The following is a 15,344-nucleotide window of genomic DNA, read 5'->3' on the forward strand; positions in this document are numbered from 1 at the left end:
CTCCCTCCCTCCCTCTCCCTCCCTCTCTCTCTCCGCCCCCTCGCTCCTTCTTGAGACAGACCCTTGTGATACAGTTCAGACCAGCCTTGAACTCACTGTGTAACCCAGGCCAGCCTTGAACTCACAGCATTTTCCCTGCCTCAGCTTCCCAAGTGCTGGAATTACAGGCGTGCATCGCCACACCTGGCTCTTTCATTTTTTGACAATGAAAATGTTATGTATTTGTGTACACGATGCCTGATCTGTGTACACGATGCCCGATCTGTGTACATGTCTTGAAATGGCTGCACCGAGCTAGCTGACCATATTTTTTGTGGTGAGAACGTGTGAAATCCATTCTCCACGTTGTATTCATCGTAGTCACCGCGATGTACATGCGTCTCTTGTATCCATGCACATGGATGCACATGTACAGGGATCTTTTGAACTTGTTCCTCCTAAGTGGCGCTTTGTGTCCTTTAAGTGACACCTCCCACTTCCCTCACTGCCCCACTGCCTCCCTGCAAGCCACTGGTGACCACCATTTCCCGAGTGAGCGAGCTCATGCCGGATTTGTCTTTTTGTTACCTGGATTATTTGTGTAACATAATGTCCTCTAAGTTCGTCCAGGTTGTTTGACATTACAGGATTTCTGTGCGTGGCAAAGGCTGAGTGGATCCCCCGTTCTGGATACATCCTGCATTCTGTTTTCTTTGGCCATCTCTACATGGATGGCACTCAGGTTGACTCCGCACCGTGGGTCTTGGGACTCATGTTACACTGAGCACCGGCACTTGCTTACACATGCTGATTATGCGTCCTGTGGGTGTATGCCCACTTGTGGGATTGCTGCATTGTTTCTGTTTGCAGTTTTTTGAGTGATCTCAGTGTCGTTTTCTGTACCAGCTGTAGTAGACAGGGGTTCCCTCTTCTCCACCCCCTCTTTCTGCCGGGGATGCCTCTCTGCTGGAAATTCTGTCCTTTCCACTGCAGTACATTGCCCGGCATCTTGTCAGAAGTCAGCTGACCATATATGTGAGAGGGTATACTTCTAAATTTTTTTAATCTCCTTTGTTAATCTGTACGCATATGTTTACGCCAATGGCACATTATCTTGATTACTGTAACTCTATCACAAGCCCAGCCCAGGCAAGCCCCTCCCAGACAGTCCATAGTGGGATTCACAGATTCATGTGCCTGAAAGCCAGAAATATAATTCAGTGAAGCTGTTCTTGGGTATGTGGTATTACTTAAGTTAAAATCTAAAGGACTAAAATTTCAGTGTGGTTTATTTTCATTTATTAATGCTTTTAATCATGTTCCTTTCCCACCTATTTCTCATGGTTCTCATTCTGGTTTATTTCTGATGGTATCTTTTAGATACTTTGCATTTTAAATTTTTAGAAACAATCTTCAATTCCATGCTTTCTTGAAATGCATGGGCCATTTGCTCAGTATTTTAGCTTCCCATTTTTTTCCATGAAGTTTATTGGTACATTTTAGTATACAATACAGTTACATTCATCTTTGGGATCTTGTACCTCTACGTGATGTAACTTGGTTCTTATTTTTCCCCCTTCCCTTGCCCTCCCTTCAACCCCTCCACCCCACTTTAACAAAAAGTTTGTTTCCATTTTTTCCTTTTCTCATATTTTTTCTTTTCCCTTCCCCTACCCTTCCCACTTGCCCTACTCCTTTAAACCTTTTCTTCCTATTTCACATTATCAGTTATACATTTTGAACCTTATTTACACCTTCAGTTTTTCACAGCAGAGAAACTATTCGGTATTTTCACGTGTGTCCTATTTATTTCACTTAAGAGTATGGCCTCTGTGTCCATCCACTGAGCTATAAATGTCTCTAGTTTCTCATTCTTTATGGCTCAATAGTACTCCATTTTATAGAAAACCACATTTTTATCCAGTCTCCAGTTGATGGGCATTTGGGCTGTTTCCAAGTTTTAGCTATTGCATACTGTGTTGCTGTAAACCAGAGTGTGCATATATCATTGTGGTATGATTCTTTTAATTCTTTTGGGAAGATACCCAGCAGAGTGATAGCTGGATCAAATTAATCCTAGCTCTTTGAGGTATCTCCATATTGATTTCCACAGTGGTTGCACCAGTCTGCACTCCCACTATCAATGGAGAAGATTTCCTTTCTCCCCACAGCCCTGCCAGCATTTATTATTGGTTGATTTCTTGATAGCAGCCATTCTTTCTGGGGTGAGGTGGAATCTCAGTGCTGTTTTCATCTGGACCTCTCGAATGACTACTGATGTTGAACATTTTTTCATATATTTATTTGCTGCTTTTACTTGTTTATATGATAAATGTCTGTTCATTTCAGATGCCCATTTTTAAATCGGGTCTTTATATTTGGGGTGGCTGATTTTTTCGAGTCTTTTATATATTCTAGATAGTAGTCCTTTGTCAGAGGAACAGCTGGTAAAAATTTTTCCACGTTGTGTGTTGTCTCTTAGCTCTGCTTGTGGTTTCTCATGCGGTGCAGAATTAGCCTCCCATTTTAAAGAGAGCAAGGCTTCCTGTGATGGCATAAGCTGGTGCTGAGTGCTGACGGGGCTGCAGCTCCACATCGTGGCATCATGGGGGCGGGGACCGAGGCGAACAGGGAGGCCAGCACCCCGGATTTCTAACATATTGCAAGGTAAAGCACAAAAATTCTGTGCAGGCAAAACTGGTCTTTCCTTTTGGGAAAATGTGACTGCTCGCTCCGTCTTGTAACCTCCAGTCTCCAGAATGAATTAGAACATAGAAAGTGAGTGAAAAATTGACTCCAGGCTAAGTAATTAGTCATACTTGGCAGGGCTGAGTAAAAAGGACTCACCCTTAGGCACTTTAGAAATCGATCTTTAAAAAAAAAAAAAAGACTTTAATCTCAGTTGTAGATTTATAGAAAAATCGAGAAGATACTAGAGTTTCCATATACTCCATACCCAGTTTCCTGTTGCTAATATTAGTATGGTACATGTGTTACATGCAATGAACCAGTATTACCTAAAGTCTTCTTTTCATCCACATGTCCCAATGCCCTGTTCTAGTCCAGGAATTCACATTACATTCAGTTGTTGTAGTAGTGACTTTCCTGTTGCTGGGACAAGATACCTGACACCACAACTAAAAGTAGGGCAAGTTTATTTTGGGTCACAATTTCAGAGGGCTCAGTCCATGTGTGGTCACCTCGCTTCAAGGGGGCAGTGGTGTGAGAGGACCAGGCCGAGGACAGCCGCTCACCCTCCAGCAGCAGAAGCGGAGAGACAGAACGAAGGAATCCTGGATGTGAATACACCTTCCCAGTCCTCCCAACACCCATCTCCTGCAGCCACGCCCCACCTCCGAACAGCAAATGAGGCAATTCCTCACTCACTTTCTGTGTTCTAATTAATTTTGCAGACTGGAGTTTGCAAGGTGGAGTGTGCAGTCACATTTGCCCCTCAGGAAAGTTTGATTTGGCCTGAACAGAGCTTTTGTGTTTAGTGTCCCCATGATCCTGTCACCTTCCAAAAGCTCCACCTCCAAACACATGAGACTTTGGGGTACATTTTACATCCAAACCAGAAAAATTGTCATGTTTCCCTGGTGCCTCTTGGCCACAACAGGGTATCAGATTTTCTTTGTTTTTGCTAGTTGTGACAGCTTTGAGTGTTACTGGTGTGAGGTGCATTGTAGGATGCCTTTCTGTTGGAATATGTTGTTTTCTTCATTACTGGACAATGGCTACAAGTTTTGGGGAGAAGGCCCTAGTCCCTAGACATAACAGCATGTCCAGGGTACAAGCTATCAACGTAGTTTATTGGCCAGTTGATGCACTTTCAGCCATTTGGAGCAGTTTCCATCGCTGTGGTTTAAGGTCTTTGCTTTTGAATACTTTCTTACATCTGGTCTGGCATTAAAGCTGCCCAGGCTCATCTTATATATATTTCCCCCCACAGTCCTAGAGTGAGCCATTCTGTAGGACTCCTGGCTTCCTGTCATGATGGAAAGTGTTGGAAAACACCACAGAGACGGTGTCATTCTTGCCACACAACAGGAGGGTGCACCCTGTTGGCATGATGGGTCCTGTGTGTGTGCCTGGACCACCCAGCTGGGCAGGAGTCGGCATACGGCTGCCCCTCCCCGCCATGCCCTGTCCTGTGTTCTTTGGAAAGAAAGTCTTCAGCACTGCCAGTACCTAAAGAGTGGGGAGTTACGCTCCACTCCTTAGGAAAAGGGTATAGACACAAATTGTTTGGAATTTTTCTGCTTGGGAGATTTGTCTTTATTTATTCAGCTATTTGTTTATATCAGGGTGGACTTTTAGGTATTTATTTTATACTTCGAGCCATAATCCAAATCTGTTTGGTTGTTCAGATGGTCCCAACTTTGCTAATTGGGAGCTCTTTCCATTGATTCCTATGTACCTTTTACAAAATACTCTTGTCGAGGGGGATTTTGTTTTTGTTTGTTTTCCTTTTTTACTGAGTTTATTGGTACATTTTAGGTAGACAGTACAGTTACATTCATCATTGGGATCTTGTACCTTTACATGACAGGTCTTGGTTCTCATTTTTACCCCTTGTCCCTGCCCTCCCTTCACCCCCTCCTCCCCTCCCCATTTACAAACATTTTATTTCCATTTTTTCACTTTCTCATATTTTTTCTTTTCCCTTATTACCTTTCCCATTCATAGGAAAATGGATGCATATTGAGGATATACTCCTAAGTGAAATACATAAGTCACACATGTGTAAATACCGAATAGTTTCTCTGGTGTGAAAAACTATAATAGTACATAAGATCCTAATGAGATAACTGACAATGTAAAATAGGAAGAAAAGGGCTAAAGGTGTTTTCTTTTTTGAGCACTTCCTCCTTTCTGACTCTGCAGGGTACTCCAGGGTCGTCTTGTATATTTTCTGCCCTGGTCCTAGAATGAGCCAGGTCTCCAAGTAGATCCTCCTCCTTCTATTGGAGGAAGGTATTGGGCCTAGGATATGTGTCCCCATGGTACCTGTTTCTACTAGAATGCCATTGCTTCTAGGTGTGGTGGCACAAGCCTTTCATCCCAGCTACTTGGGAGGCTGAGGCAGGAGGATTGCAGGTTGGAGGCCAGCCTGGGCATCTGATTGTTTCTCAGAAAACAAGAAGGGCTGGCTGTGGATGCAGTTCGGTGTAGAGCACATACCTGATGTGCAGAAACCCTGGGCTCTGTCTTCAGTATATCAGTCAGTTAATAACAGGTACATAGCACCACATTCTTTGTTGTAACCCTGCCCTTGAGATTGCCTGCAGCATTTTAAATTTCAGAAGATCAAGAACATTATTCTTTCCCTTTGGAAAAAATTAAACAAGCTTTCAGCTAGTGGCATGTCCTCAAGGAAGCTAAAGGCATGTGTTTCCCGTGTTTTGTTTGGCCCTTGGGGTGGTCTGACGGCCACCTACAAGTGATGTCCTGAAGTGTCTGGTCACAGAGGGGCTGATAGCCATGCCCCTGGGGGACCAAAGGGTCAGGGCCTGGAGCTGCAGGCAGAGGAGTTGGTGGAGACTCAGGAGTGTTGCTGGTGAGGGCCACCTGCCACAGGGTGTGAGAGCTGCCGCCTCCTTCCCTGACCAGCCTCGGAACAGTCTCTGTGGATTCAGCCAGGCAGAGTTGGCTGCACCAGCTGTGTCTTGTGTGTCCTTTGTAGCCCTGGGCCTGTGGGGACTCTGATGGGTTTGACTGGTTAACACTGCTATGCAGACCCTGTCCAAAGACTGACACTGAATAAACAGGAGAGAGCCTTTGGCTCAGACCTGTGTGTAACATTGTAACTTGAGACACAGTGAATTGCTTCCTCTTATTATCCCTTGCTTTATTCCTGTTTTAGACCCCAGCTCAGACCAGGCTCCAGAAGTGGTGACTGTCGCCTAACTGCTATTTTGTACTAAGAGAGTAACAAAGCATTTAAATGCTGAGAATATTTCCATTATGCCAGGGTGCCTGCACTTTTCCTAGTAACAGTCCTTAATGCATTGCTCTCCCTCTCAGCAGAGAATGTGGCTGCCAAGGAGCCCTTAAAGCACACAGAGTGAGTAAAAAGGACACGGAACAAAGCTGGATCCCAAGGGGGAGATGACGCCACTCTGTAAATAGCGCACTGTTTTCCTTCGAAATGCCTGGCACTTTATCTGGGTTTGTCGTGTGCACTGGGGCTATGTCTAATTCTGTGGTGAAAAGCAGTGCACTTCCAATCTCAGAGCCACACAGGCTGGGGCGGGGACATCTGGATCTCTTCAGAGGTTTTAACTACTTAAACTACGAGCTTACACATTCAGCGCACCTGGAAACGGGATCCTGCCTGTCACTTGCATTCACACGGTTGTCACCTCACCTTTAACGCCCGACCCACTGGAAGATTGCAGTGGAAACAGGCAGTAGCTAGCTCTGAGCAGCTCCAGGAACTGGCGCACACAGGCAAAGCCGTGGCCATGTCGCGCTGGTTCCGTTGGGCCCCCAGGCCACACCGCACACAGCCTGTGGGCAGAGCTCCGTGTCTTTCACAGCCACCTTCCATGAGAAGCTGCCACAGACCGGGCTTCCTTGCCTGGGCCGCATGTAATTGCTCCTGTCCCTGTGATTCAACAGCTGTAGGCTTAGTCCCTTTGACACCAGTTCCTCTTTTTCTTCTTCAAAATTATCTTCTTTTCCTTCTGTTTTTGTCTGTCTTCCTCTTTGATGAAGAGCCTGTCTCTTGTCCAACCCAGGCACATTCATATTATTTCATGGGACCCAGATGTTTGCTGAGAATTATTTGACACCAGCGGGGCACAGCCTTGTTCCATCTCCAGAGGACGTAGCATTCTAAGAAAGGATCTGCTCACTAGTTTTCCACACATTTGAAATTTTAGAGCTCAGGGCAAAAAGAGTTCAAGAGATGAAAAATCCTAGCCTTTGGATTCCCCCCCACCCAAAATACCATGATTTTGCTCTTAGTACCCTAAAAGTCATTCTTTCATGAATATGAAGATATATAGAGATATTTATATAGAGAAATAGATCTCTGTATGGAGATATATTGCAGATATATATATATCAGCATAGAGACACATATCTCTTAATACATTGATATATAATATGCGTATATATTTTTGACCTGGATTTATTTGTGTATTCAGCATGTTTGACACATAAGATTAAAAAAATAGAAATGTTTTCATTTTCTGCGGTCTGTCTAGGATCAGGAGCCTGAAGGTGGAGTGAGGGGTTATATTTTAGGGAACATTTTCATAAATTTCTGGTTTTGCCCCACCTATGTAAAAGATCTAGGATGCAGTCACTGAAACATTGCGGGGGTGTCTAAGTGGAGCAGAAGAAGGTCGTGCTCCTGGGTTAGAAGGTCGTTGCTCTTAAGGTGTGGTTTTCACCAAGAGTGACCCCTCCCGGGGATAGACACTGGGCAGGATCTAGAGGAGCCCGCTCAGCCCTCCCGCCGGGATCACCTTCCTTCGGGCAGAATGCACAGCGCTTACGCCCAGGGAAATCCGCCGGGGAGCCGCTGGCAGAGGTGGACCTTGCCCACAGAAATTTCACATTTGGGAAAGTAAAGCAGGTGCGAACTTGTTCAGAGCCCTGGGCAAGTAAAACCCTTCACTGTACGAAGCATTTCCAAAGCCAAGTTCCCAGATACCAGCTCGGCGCTCGCCTTATAAACAGTCCTTTCTAAAAATAAGCCTCATTGGAAGAGTGACAAACTATAAAAATAAGATTGTATTTGAAAGAGACCAGTGCACTGAGACCTTCGTGGCCCGGGATGCTTCAGAGCCTTAAATCCTCTTTTTGGAACACGGTAGGACGTTAAGTAAAACCAGGATGCAGAACGAACGGCAGCTTCTCCTTGCACTTGCTCTGTATAGCATGACTTCCGGTTGTATTTTTCTCAGCATATCACTTTGCTTCCTTTCATAAAATGTTTCTCAGGTGAGAATCATCTTAACCCCTGCTAACCTGACCATGACCCCGTTCAGTTCTGTAGCAAATAAAAGGTGAAGATTGGTCATGGGATTTATAATCCCCTCACCGATGAGACTTGTTCTTTGCTGGCCAAGCACCAGATGCATCTGCCTGGGAGAAGAGAGCCTTCTGCTCATTTGCCCTGGGTTGCCGAGTGGCAGGCTTTCTTGTGAGCATTTTAGCTTAGAGAAACCTGGCGGATGTGGCGGTGCACACTACCCACCCAGCCTCCCAGTCGGAGGCAGGAGGACCAGAAATCCCACACCAGACCGGGCAATTTAGCAAGACCGTATCTCGGAAGAGAAAGGCAATAGCTCAGTGGGAGAGCAGTTCCCAGCACGCATGAGGCCCTGATTTTGATCCCCAGTACCACCAGAAGAAGCCAGCGAGACATGAGGGTATGCTGTGTGGGACCCGGGAGGACTGGACTCCAGCTGCTCCGGAGGCCTTTCCTCGCTCACCTGCCCCACTTGTCCTTGAGCAACAGGCATACTGTTAGGGTATGTGTCTCTTCTTGTCATCTGGAGGATGCCAGCCGGCCCTTCTGTGTCTGGATCTCGGTATTAATGTCCCCAGCCGAGGTGTCTTGGTATCTACAGCAATAAAAAGCAGAGACAGGAAATCCCCATGGCTTCCCCGAGTGAAGTTACTGTTCTTACTGAGTCACAATGTTTCTTGAAGGGGAATTAAACCTTCTCACTTGAGAAAGTGCAAAGTATTATTTAAAAAGTGGAACCTTGAAACAAATAGAAAATATCTGATAGTCACAAGTTAGCTTCAAATAAGTGGTGTTCAGGTGCTGACGTGACTTTATTTATCTCAAGCCTACGGCCACCACTAAACTGACTCTGGGCACCCACAGCAGAGGGCTCTGTGTGCAACCCTTAAAACCTGCACCTGCGCCCTCCCTACCTCCCCTGGGGATCGCATTCCTCCCCTCCCTCCTTCTCACTAAGAAAGCGCCTCACCCTGCATTTCCCCTTTTGCAGATGCGGACCACGCGCAAGGTGTCCGTCTGGCCGGTGGGCCTCGTTGGCGGGCGGCGCTACGAACGACCGGTGGTGGAAAACGGCAAAGTGGTCGGCTGGTACACTGGCTGGAGAGCGGACAGGCCTTTCGCCATCGACATGGCAGGTGAGGGCAGGCGGGCATGGCTTCCGGCCGGGGTGCTCTTCGGCGCTTCGTTCAGAATAGCACCGCATAAGGAGAGGCCTTCAGGGTCGATCCAGTTAAAACCCTGAGCTGTGTCTCATTCTACAGGTGAAATCCTGTACTTAGACATTCAAAGTCAGCTCTTGGGAAGTTAAATTTGGAAGTGCTTAGGAAATATTTCTTTCATTCTGTTTTGTTGCCCCCCTATACCTGTATCTATCAACTACTCATGTGCCAGGCCTGGGCTGGGTGGCGGGGTTCAGGGCTTGAATCAGGCTGGCCCCTCCTTGCAGTCGTGGGTTAGCTGGAACCTTTAGGCACTGTCTCGAGCACACCGACTCATTTAAATATGTCATGTTCACTGATAAAGGGAATAACAGTGTTAAATTGGCAACTGGTTGCAATGCTTATCAATAAATTTAGTGCTTTGTTGATAGATTAGCTAAAATATGAAATTGGATTACTAGTTTTCCCAGTGTATATTAACTTGGAGATCAGCTATCTTTTTTTTATTCTCTTAGCATCCACTAGAGCAGGAACAGACCACAAGTTCAACAGGGCTACTTTATCATAAAGTGCTTCATTTTCTGTAAGTTACGGAAAATGATGTGGTATGTGATGGAGCTTGAAAAGGAGGCTGAGAGAGAAAGAAAACCACTGCCTCCTGTACTACAGAAGATGAGGGCAGAAGCCTCACAGTTGACCTCACCAGTCACAGCTGTCTGTCCATCCATGCCTGGTGCCCCAGCTGCCGTGCTATTTCCCAGCCTTAGCCGACACCTCTCCCAGGTTCTGCTGGGATGAGGGCTGTGTGCGCTCCACTGGGTCCCCTCACATTCTGATGGTTGTGCACAGATGAGAAAGCAAGATTGTGACGAGTACTAGGGGCGAGTTGGGGGCAAAGCCCTCCAGGGTGACTCGTACATTGTCACCTTACATCATGGGAGAATGAACTCTCGAGTATTTTTATTCAGCATTTGGCATTTCCAGATACCTGCTTTGTGCAACTTTGCTCTGTGGTCTCTGACCCTTGGGGCAGCCTAGATCGCTTGGTCTTTGTGGTCACCCGCCTGTCCCTCTCTGCCCCATGATTTTCAGTGCTTGCAGAAAGCTGAGAGCCGAACAGGCATCGCAGCCAAAGTGTTTATGTGGGGGCAGAGAAGAGAGGCAGGTGAGCCACCCTTGGAAGGTCTGGGCCCTCTGCCGAGACCATTCCCCTCCAGTCTGAGTCCACAGCTCTGAAAGTACAAGGCCAACCATGATGTATCTTTTGAAAATCAGCCTCTTGCTTGGCTGTAGTATACTCTCAAGCAGAAGTTTGGAGAACATTAGAGAAAATCCTTTCGCTTCCCAGGACCTTGGTGTCTTCCTATATAAAACTAAGCAGGGATGGCCTGATGGCCACCAGGTCCTCAATGTTTTCTTTCCTTTTCCCAGTTTCCCACCTGGAAAGCTCAGAGAAAACCTGCATCCCTGACTTCAAGGGGTTGTGACTGCTGTGGCAGCCAGCTGACAGACCTATGGTCCTGACCTTTCCAAGCCTGGTTTCTACACATACCCCAGCCAGACCGCATACACACACGGCTCTACCCAGGCCTTGCTGGGGTAACTTCAGGGCGAGGGCAACTTGGAGACCTTGTCCTGGATTTCAGTACGAGGACTTTAGATGATCACATATCCAGCAGACCTGATGAATCTTTGCTTTGGTTCCCCCAGCATTTGCATCCAGTATTGTGTTTCAGTTTTGTTGTTTTGTGTTTTTGGTACCAGGGACCAGACACAAGCAGTGCCCCTGAACTAAATCCCTGGCTCTCAATATTGTATTTCTAGTGCCAAAGAAAGATAACTGGGTTCTGTGTGTCAGGACTGGAGGCGGCAAAACATTCGATGCTTTTTCATTGCTAAATTATAGGACAATTTCCTCCATGACCAGTGTTTACTGTTTTTTTGTTTGTTTGGTTGGTTGGTTGGTTTTTTGAGACAGGATCTCACTGTGTAGTTGAGACTGACCTGGAACTCACTATTGTAGCCCAGGCTCGTCTCGAACTCATAGTGATCCTCCTGCCTCAGCCTCCTGAGTGCTGGGATTACAGGCGTATGCCACCACACCCGGCTTCATGACCAGTGTTTAGATTTTTCTACATATTTTGAAATCACAAGCCATACCTGTCATCGTAAAATAGGAATGAGTTGTTTGCTCAATATTCCTTACCCTTATTTAAAAATCAGGATATACTACATATTATCTTTCAGAAAACCTTTGCCCCACTGAATTATTTTCTTCACTTCCCATGTGAACTTGCTGGGTGTACCTTCATTTCCAGTAAATTGTTGATTTTTTTGGAAGCCTATAAGTGAGATTTGGTGGATAAGATAATAGTTCTTTTGTGGAAGAAGTTTTTCTAATTCTCAGACTGTGAAATGCACAAGTTTGTCAGGTTCCACACACAGGTCAGTGACTCAGGGATGAGGGAACAGACCTTTAGTCCTGAGGGTATGATTGGCGCCTTCCATCATATTTCCAAGTTATGTGTGCACACGCACAGTCTCTGGAGTGAGAGGAAGGAGCAGGGAGGGCCCATGTCCCTGCAGGGCCTGGACTGTCCAATCTTAACTTGCTCTGTGAGAACTGGATCTCTATTGCATTTGCAAAGCTGGTTAAGAACCATGAACCTAGCTGGGCACAGTGGCACATGTCTGTCATCCTAGCTGCATAGGAGGCTGAAGCAGGAGGCTCTCAAGATCAAGGCCAGTCTGGGCAACATAGGACAAAAGGGCTGGGAATGTAGCTCAGTGGTTCTGCTGCCTGCCTCGCAAGCACAGAGTCCCAGGTTCAATCAGGTACCAAAAACATGAAACTTAGAAATAAAATGTGACATTTCCACACCTGTTTTGCTTCGCCAGGCTTGAATACACTAGTGGGAACCCTGAGAGCCAGACTTGTATTCCTGTGAAATTGTCGCCACTGGAAATCTGATCATCAGAACATGAGCCACGCTGTCTCTGTCGTTCAGGGTGCTCCTCTCGACTCTCATTAGTACTGTGTTGCTGCGTTGCACCTTCCTGGTGGTGAAATTTTGTTCTCAGATGACATGAAATATTGTTCTGAAGTTACTTTTTGTCTACAATGTTGATGGCAGATGATTTTATTCCACTGGGGGGAATCTTTAAAGAAACTGTCCAATGATTACTACTTCAGTTAAGATGGCCACAGTGGGATGGAGCGAAACACTGTGCGCAGCCAGAGCCCTGCTTGCAGTTGGCTCCTGTGTCTGTTAGTGGCTGGGTCCTGGGAGGCCTCTGCCTCTGGGCCTCCCTCTGGCTTTCCGGCCAGGTGCTGAGCCTGGTGCCAGCCATGTCAGGTGTCCAGCCCCGCTCTGAAGGCAGGGATCACTTGCAGGCTGTAGACTCACTTGGGCCAATTCCAGGGAAATGTCAGTAAGGATAAGGACCATTGCTTGAAAGACCAGAGCTTAAGGTAGTTTACCGACTGGCCGGAAAGTGTAGATGTGTTACATTCAGGACGCTTCCCCTGGACCCTCAGTGTTTATGTGCAGCCTGGTCCTCACACCAGGCAGGGCCTGCGGCCGTGTGTGATCACACTTATCCAGGTGAGTTCCCTGTGCTCTGCTAAAAACCCAGCTGGGTGTCAGTATTTCTGGTGCTGAACCCCTGGAATTGCTGCAGACCCCCTGGTAGAGGGCGCTGTCAGACACAACCCACATTTCGGGGAATGCCAGGCTACCTGCACTCTTAACAGGTATAGATCTGTTTCCCATGAATGTTCAGGTTTAAGTGGCTCCTGTGACTCAGAAAGCTTAGGAAAGAACTGTAGTCTCCACTATAGTCACATCGTGCAGGATCCCAGTTAGAAGTGGCCTAATGACCAGCAGCCAGGGCAAGGTGGGAAGACCTGAGGGCAGACTCGGGTCCTCTCCTCCCAGTGCCTTGATGCGTTTACAGACCAAGGGGCTCTGCATGGCTTTCCTGCCCGGGGTTTCTGTTTGGGCTTCGTTTCACAGAATGACTGATGAGACTGGACTCAGGCTCCACTTTCTCCCCAGAGGTTGGGCTGCACCTATGCTTGGTTTTTCTAGGGCCACCACGAGTCACCTCTTTAGCTATCAAGTGTCTTAGCCATTTTCCTTGTTGCTGGGACACAACACCCACAGCTTAAGGAGGAGAGCATACAGTTTGTAGAGATTTCAGTCTGCCGCCTGGCTCTGAGGCAGGGTAGCCTGGCAGAGGAGAGCTCTCATGGCAGGTGGGCAGAATAGAGGGAGATCGAAGGAGGAGCCAGAAAGGGGGAGATGCCTGCCGGGTCACACCACAGTGACTGTGCTCTTCCACCCCACCTAACATCAACTCAGCTATAATTTCCATTGATCCAGTCACCTTCCGAAGGTCCTGCCTGTGAGCATGTGAGGCTTTAGGGGGACATCTAGATGCAAACCATAATAGCAGGGTTGTGCCTGTCCCTCAAGGAAACCCAAGGGTTTCAGGCTCCCTGCAAGGAACTCTGTTCACAGACCAGGCGCATTTTTATTACACCATAGGCTCAGCAAGGGATAGCATTCATGTCCTAAGGAAGTGTAGCTCCTGTATCTCTGTTGCATTATTTCTTCCACAGGAACAAAGGTGCATTAGGTGACCAGGATCACTTGGCTTCATGTGTGTTCGTTTCTGGTGAATATGAGATGTGATCGTAGGGTGACAGGACCGTTTCTCCCGTGTGGCCTGCAGAGAATGGGATGCGGGGTGCCCTGGTGGAGTTCACACACAGGAGCCCGCAGAAGCTCTGGGGACAGTGACCATGGGGAGGGAGGCCAGGCCGAGCAGGAGGGCCCTGGACGGACCCCGGGGCAGAGGCTGGAGAGAAGGGGCGAATCGGAAGTGGAGGTGTTGTGTGCCTCCGTCCTGGGTGGGAAGAGCAGCATCCTTGGCGGGCGTGGGAGCGTTCCTTGCTGGGATGGTGGTGGCAGGACTTCCCAGGACAGGGATGGAGAGTAAACGGCACACGGTCAGCCAGGCTGCTGGAGGAACGTTACATTCCCCAGAGCAGGGAGGGAGCTCTTGGTGGTCAGAGGTGTAGTGGGAACAGAAGACGGGGTGGGTGGGGGGAACTTCACGGTCCCTTCCGGTAGAAGCTGTGGATGGGCAGGTTCCCCTCTGAGAAGTGAGGTGGTTGGAGGTGGTGCCCTGCTCCTGCTTCCTCTCTGCTGGTCCTTCGCTCCCTCCTGCCTTCCCGGTGGGGAGCAGCTCCTAAGTCTGCACACTGGAAAGGCCCACAGCATCTGGCTTGGAGCAGTAGCAGGTGCTGGGGCACTGAGTGAGCAAGACGCTGGCAGTTCTAAGAGTATCACGGCTTTTTTCTTTAATGGTGGAGGAAACGTTGTTTCGGGAGGGAAGTGTGAGGACTCGGGCCCTCGCAGGGCGGGCTCTGCCGGGCAGACGCGCCTAGCCTGGGGTGAAGGTGGACGAGCACGCAGTGCTAAGAGGGAGGGGCACTCGCTGGCACTGCACACTGGGCGCTGGGCCGCGGGAGGGTGCTGTGGAAGAGGCCGGCCCCAGGGTGCAGGGAAGGCACCCTGTGGGGAGGGAATCTGTCCTCCTCTCTGTGGGATCGGACAGACTTTTGAGTTCTTCAGGCAGGTGACTGCAGGGACCAGGGATCCATTTGCAAAGCACCCATGGGTAGGTGAGAGTGAGGGCAGCCTCAGACTCAGCGTGCGCTCAGCAGACAGCTGGACCCCTCAGGCCTCTCCTGGGGTGGGATGCAGTGATAACTGGCTGAGTTTGGCTTAGTTGTAGTCATGTACTCTGTATTATCCTTTGAGTTGTAATTTACAAGCAGGAAGTACAGTAACCTTGGGTAATTGGAACAGTCTGTTAGCCAGAACCCGAGTGGTGCGCCCTGGAGGCGGGCGGATTAAGGGGACGAGGCCACACTACCTGGCTGGTGTCTCCAGGCCCGGGTGGTCGCCGGTTTCTGGCGGGGACTGTGACGTTGGAGTCACACCTGCCGGGCATGCTGTGTCCTCCCTCGAGGGCCGGGCCCCATCCGCCCAGGAGCAGAAGCGGGAGGAGTCCGGGAAGCTAAGGAAAGCGCCGGCACTTTATGGCAGATTCCGCCCCCTCTTCCTCAGGGCACTGCGCTTCTGCTGCGGCCTCGCCGTCTGCCCGCCGCAGCTCCCCTCTGCCGCACCTTTGGCGGCGCCTTCTCG

The 15,344-nt window shown here is 48.4% G+C and overlaps 1 protein-coding gene across 1 annotated transcript in view; it reads left to right on the top strand.

Annotated features, from left to right (window-relative positions):
- B3gat2 (beta-1,3-glucuronyltransferase 2) overlaps window positions 1–15,344 on the top strand; it is a 44,756-nt gene that overhangs the window by 6,860 nt on the left and 22,552 nt on the right. Inside the window, exon 2 of the mRNA XM_010617857.2 lies at window positions 8,958–9,102. Coding sequence (XP_010616159.1) covers window positions 8,958–9,102 — 145 coding nt within the window. The remainder of the gene's footprint in view (window positions 1–8,957; window positions 9,103–15,344) is intronic.

This window comes from Fukomys damarensis, unplaced genomic scaffold, assembly GCF_012274545.1.
Source record: "Fukomys damarensis isolate Sample0158 unplaced genomic scaffold, DMR_v1.0_HiC HiC_scaffold_27, whole genome shotgun sequence".
In the NCBI taxonomy this organism is placed as follows: domain Eukaryota; kingdom Metazoa; phylum Chordata; class Mammalia; order Rodentia; family Bathyergidae; genus Fukomys; species Fukomys damarensis.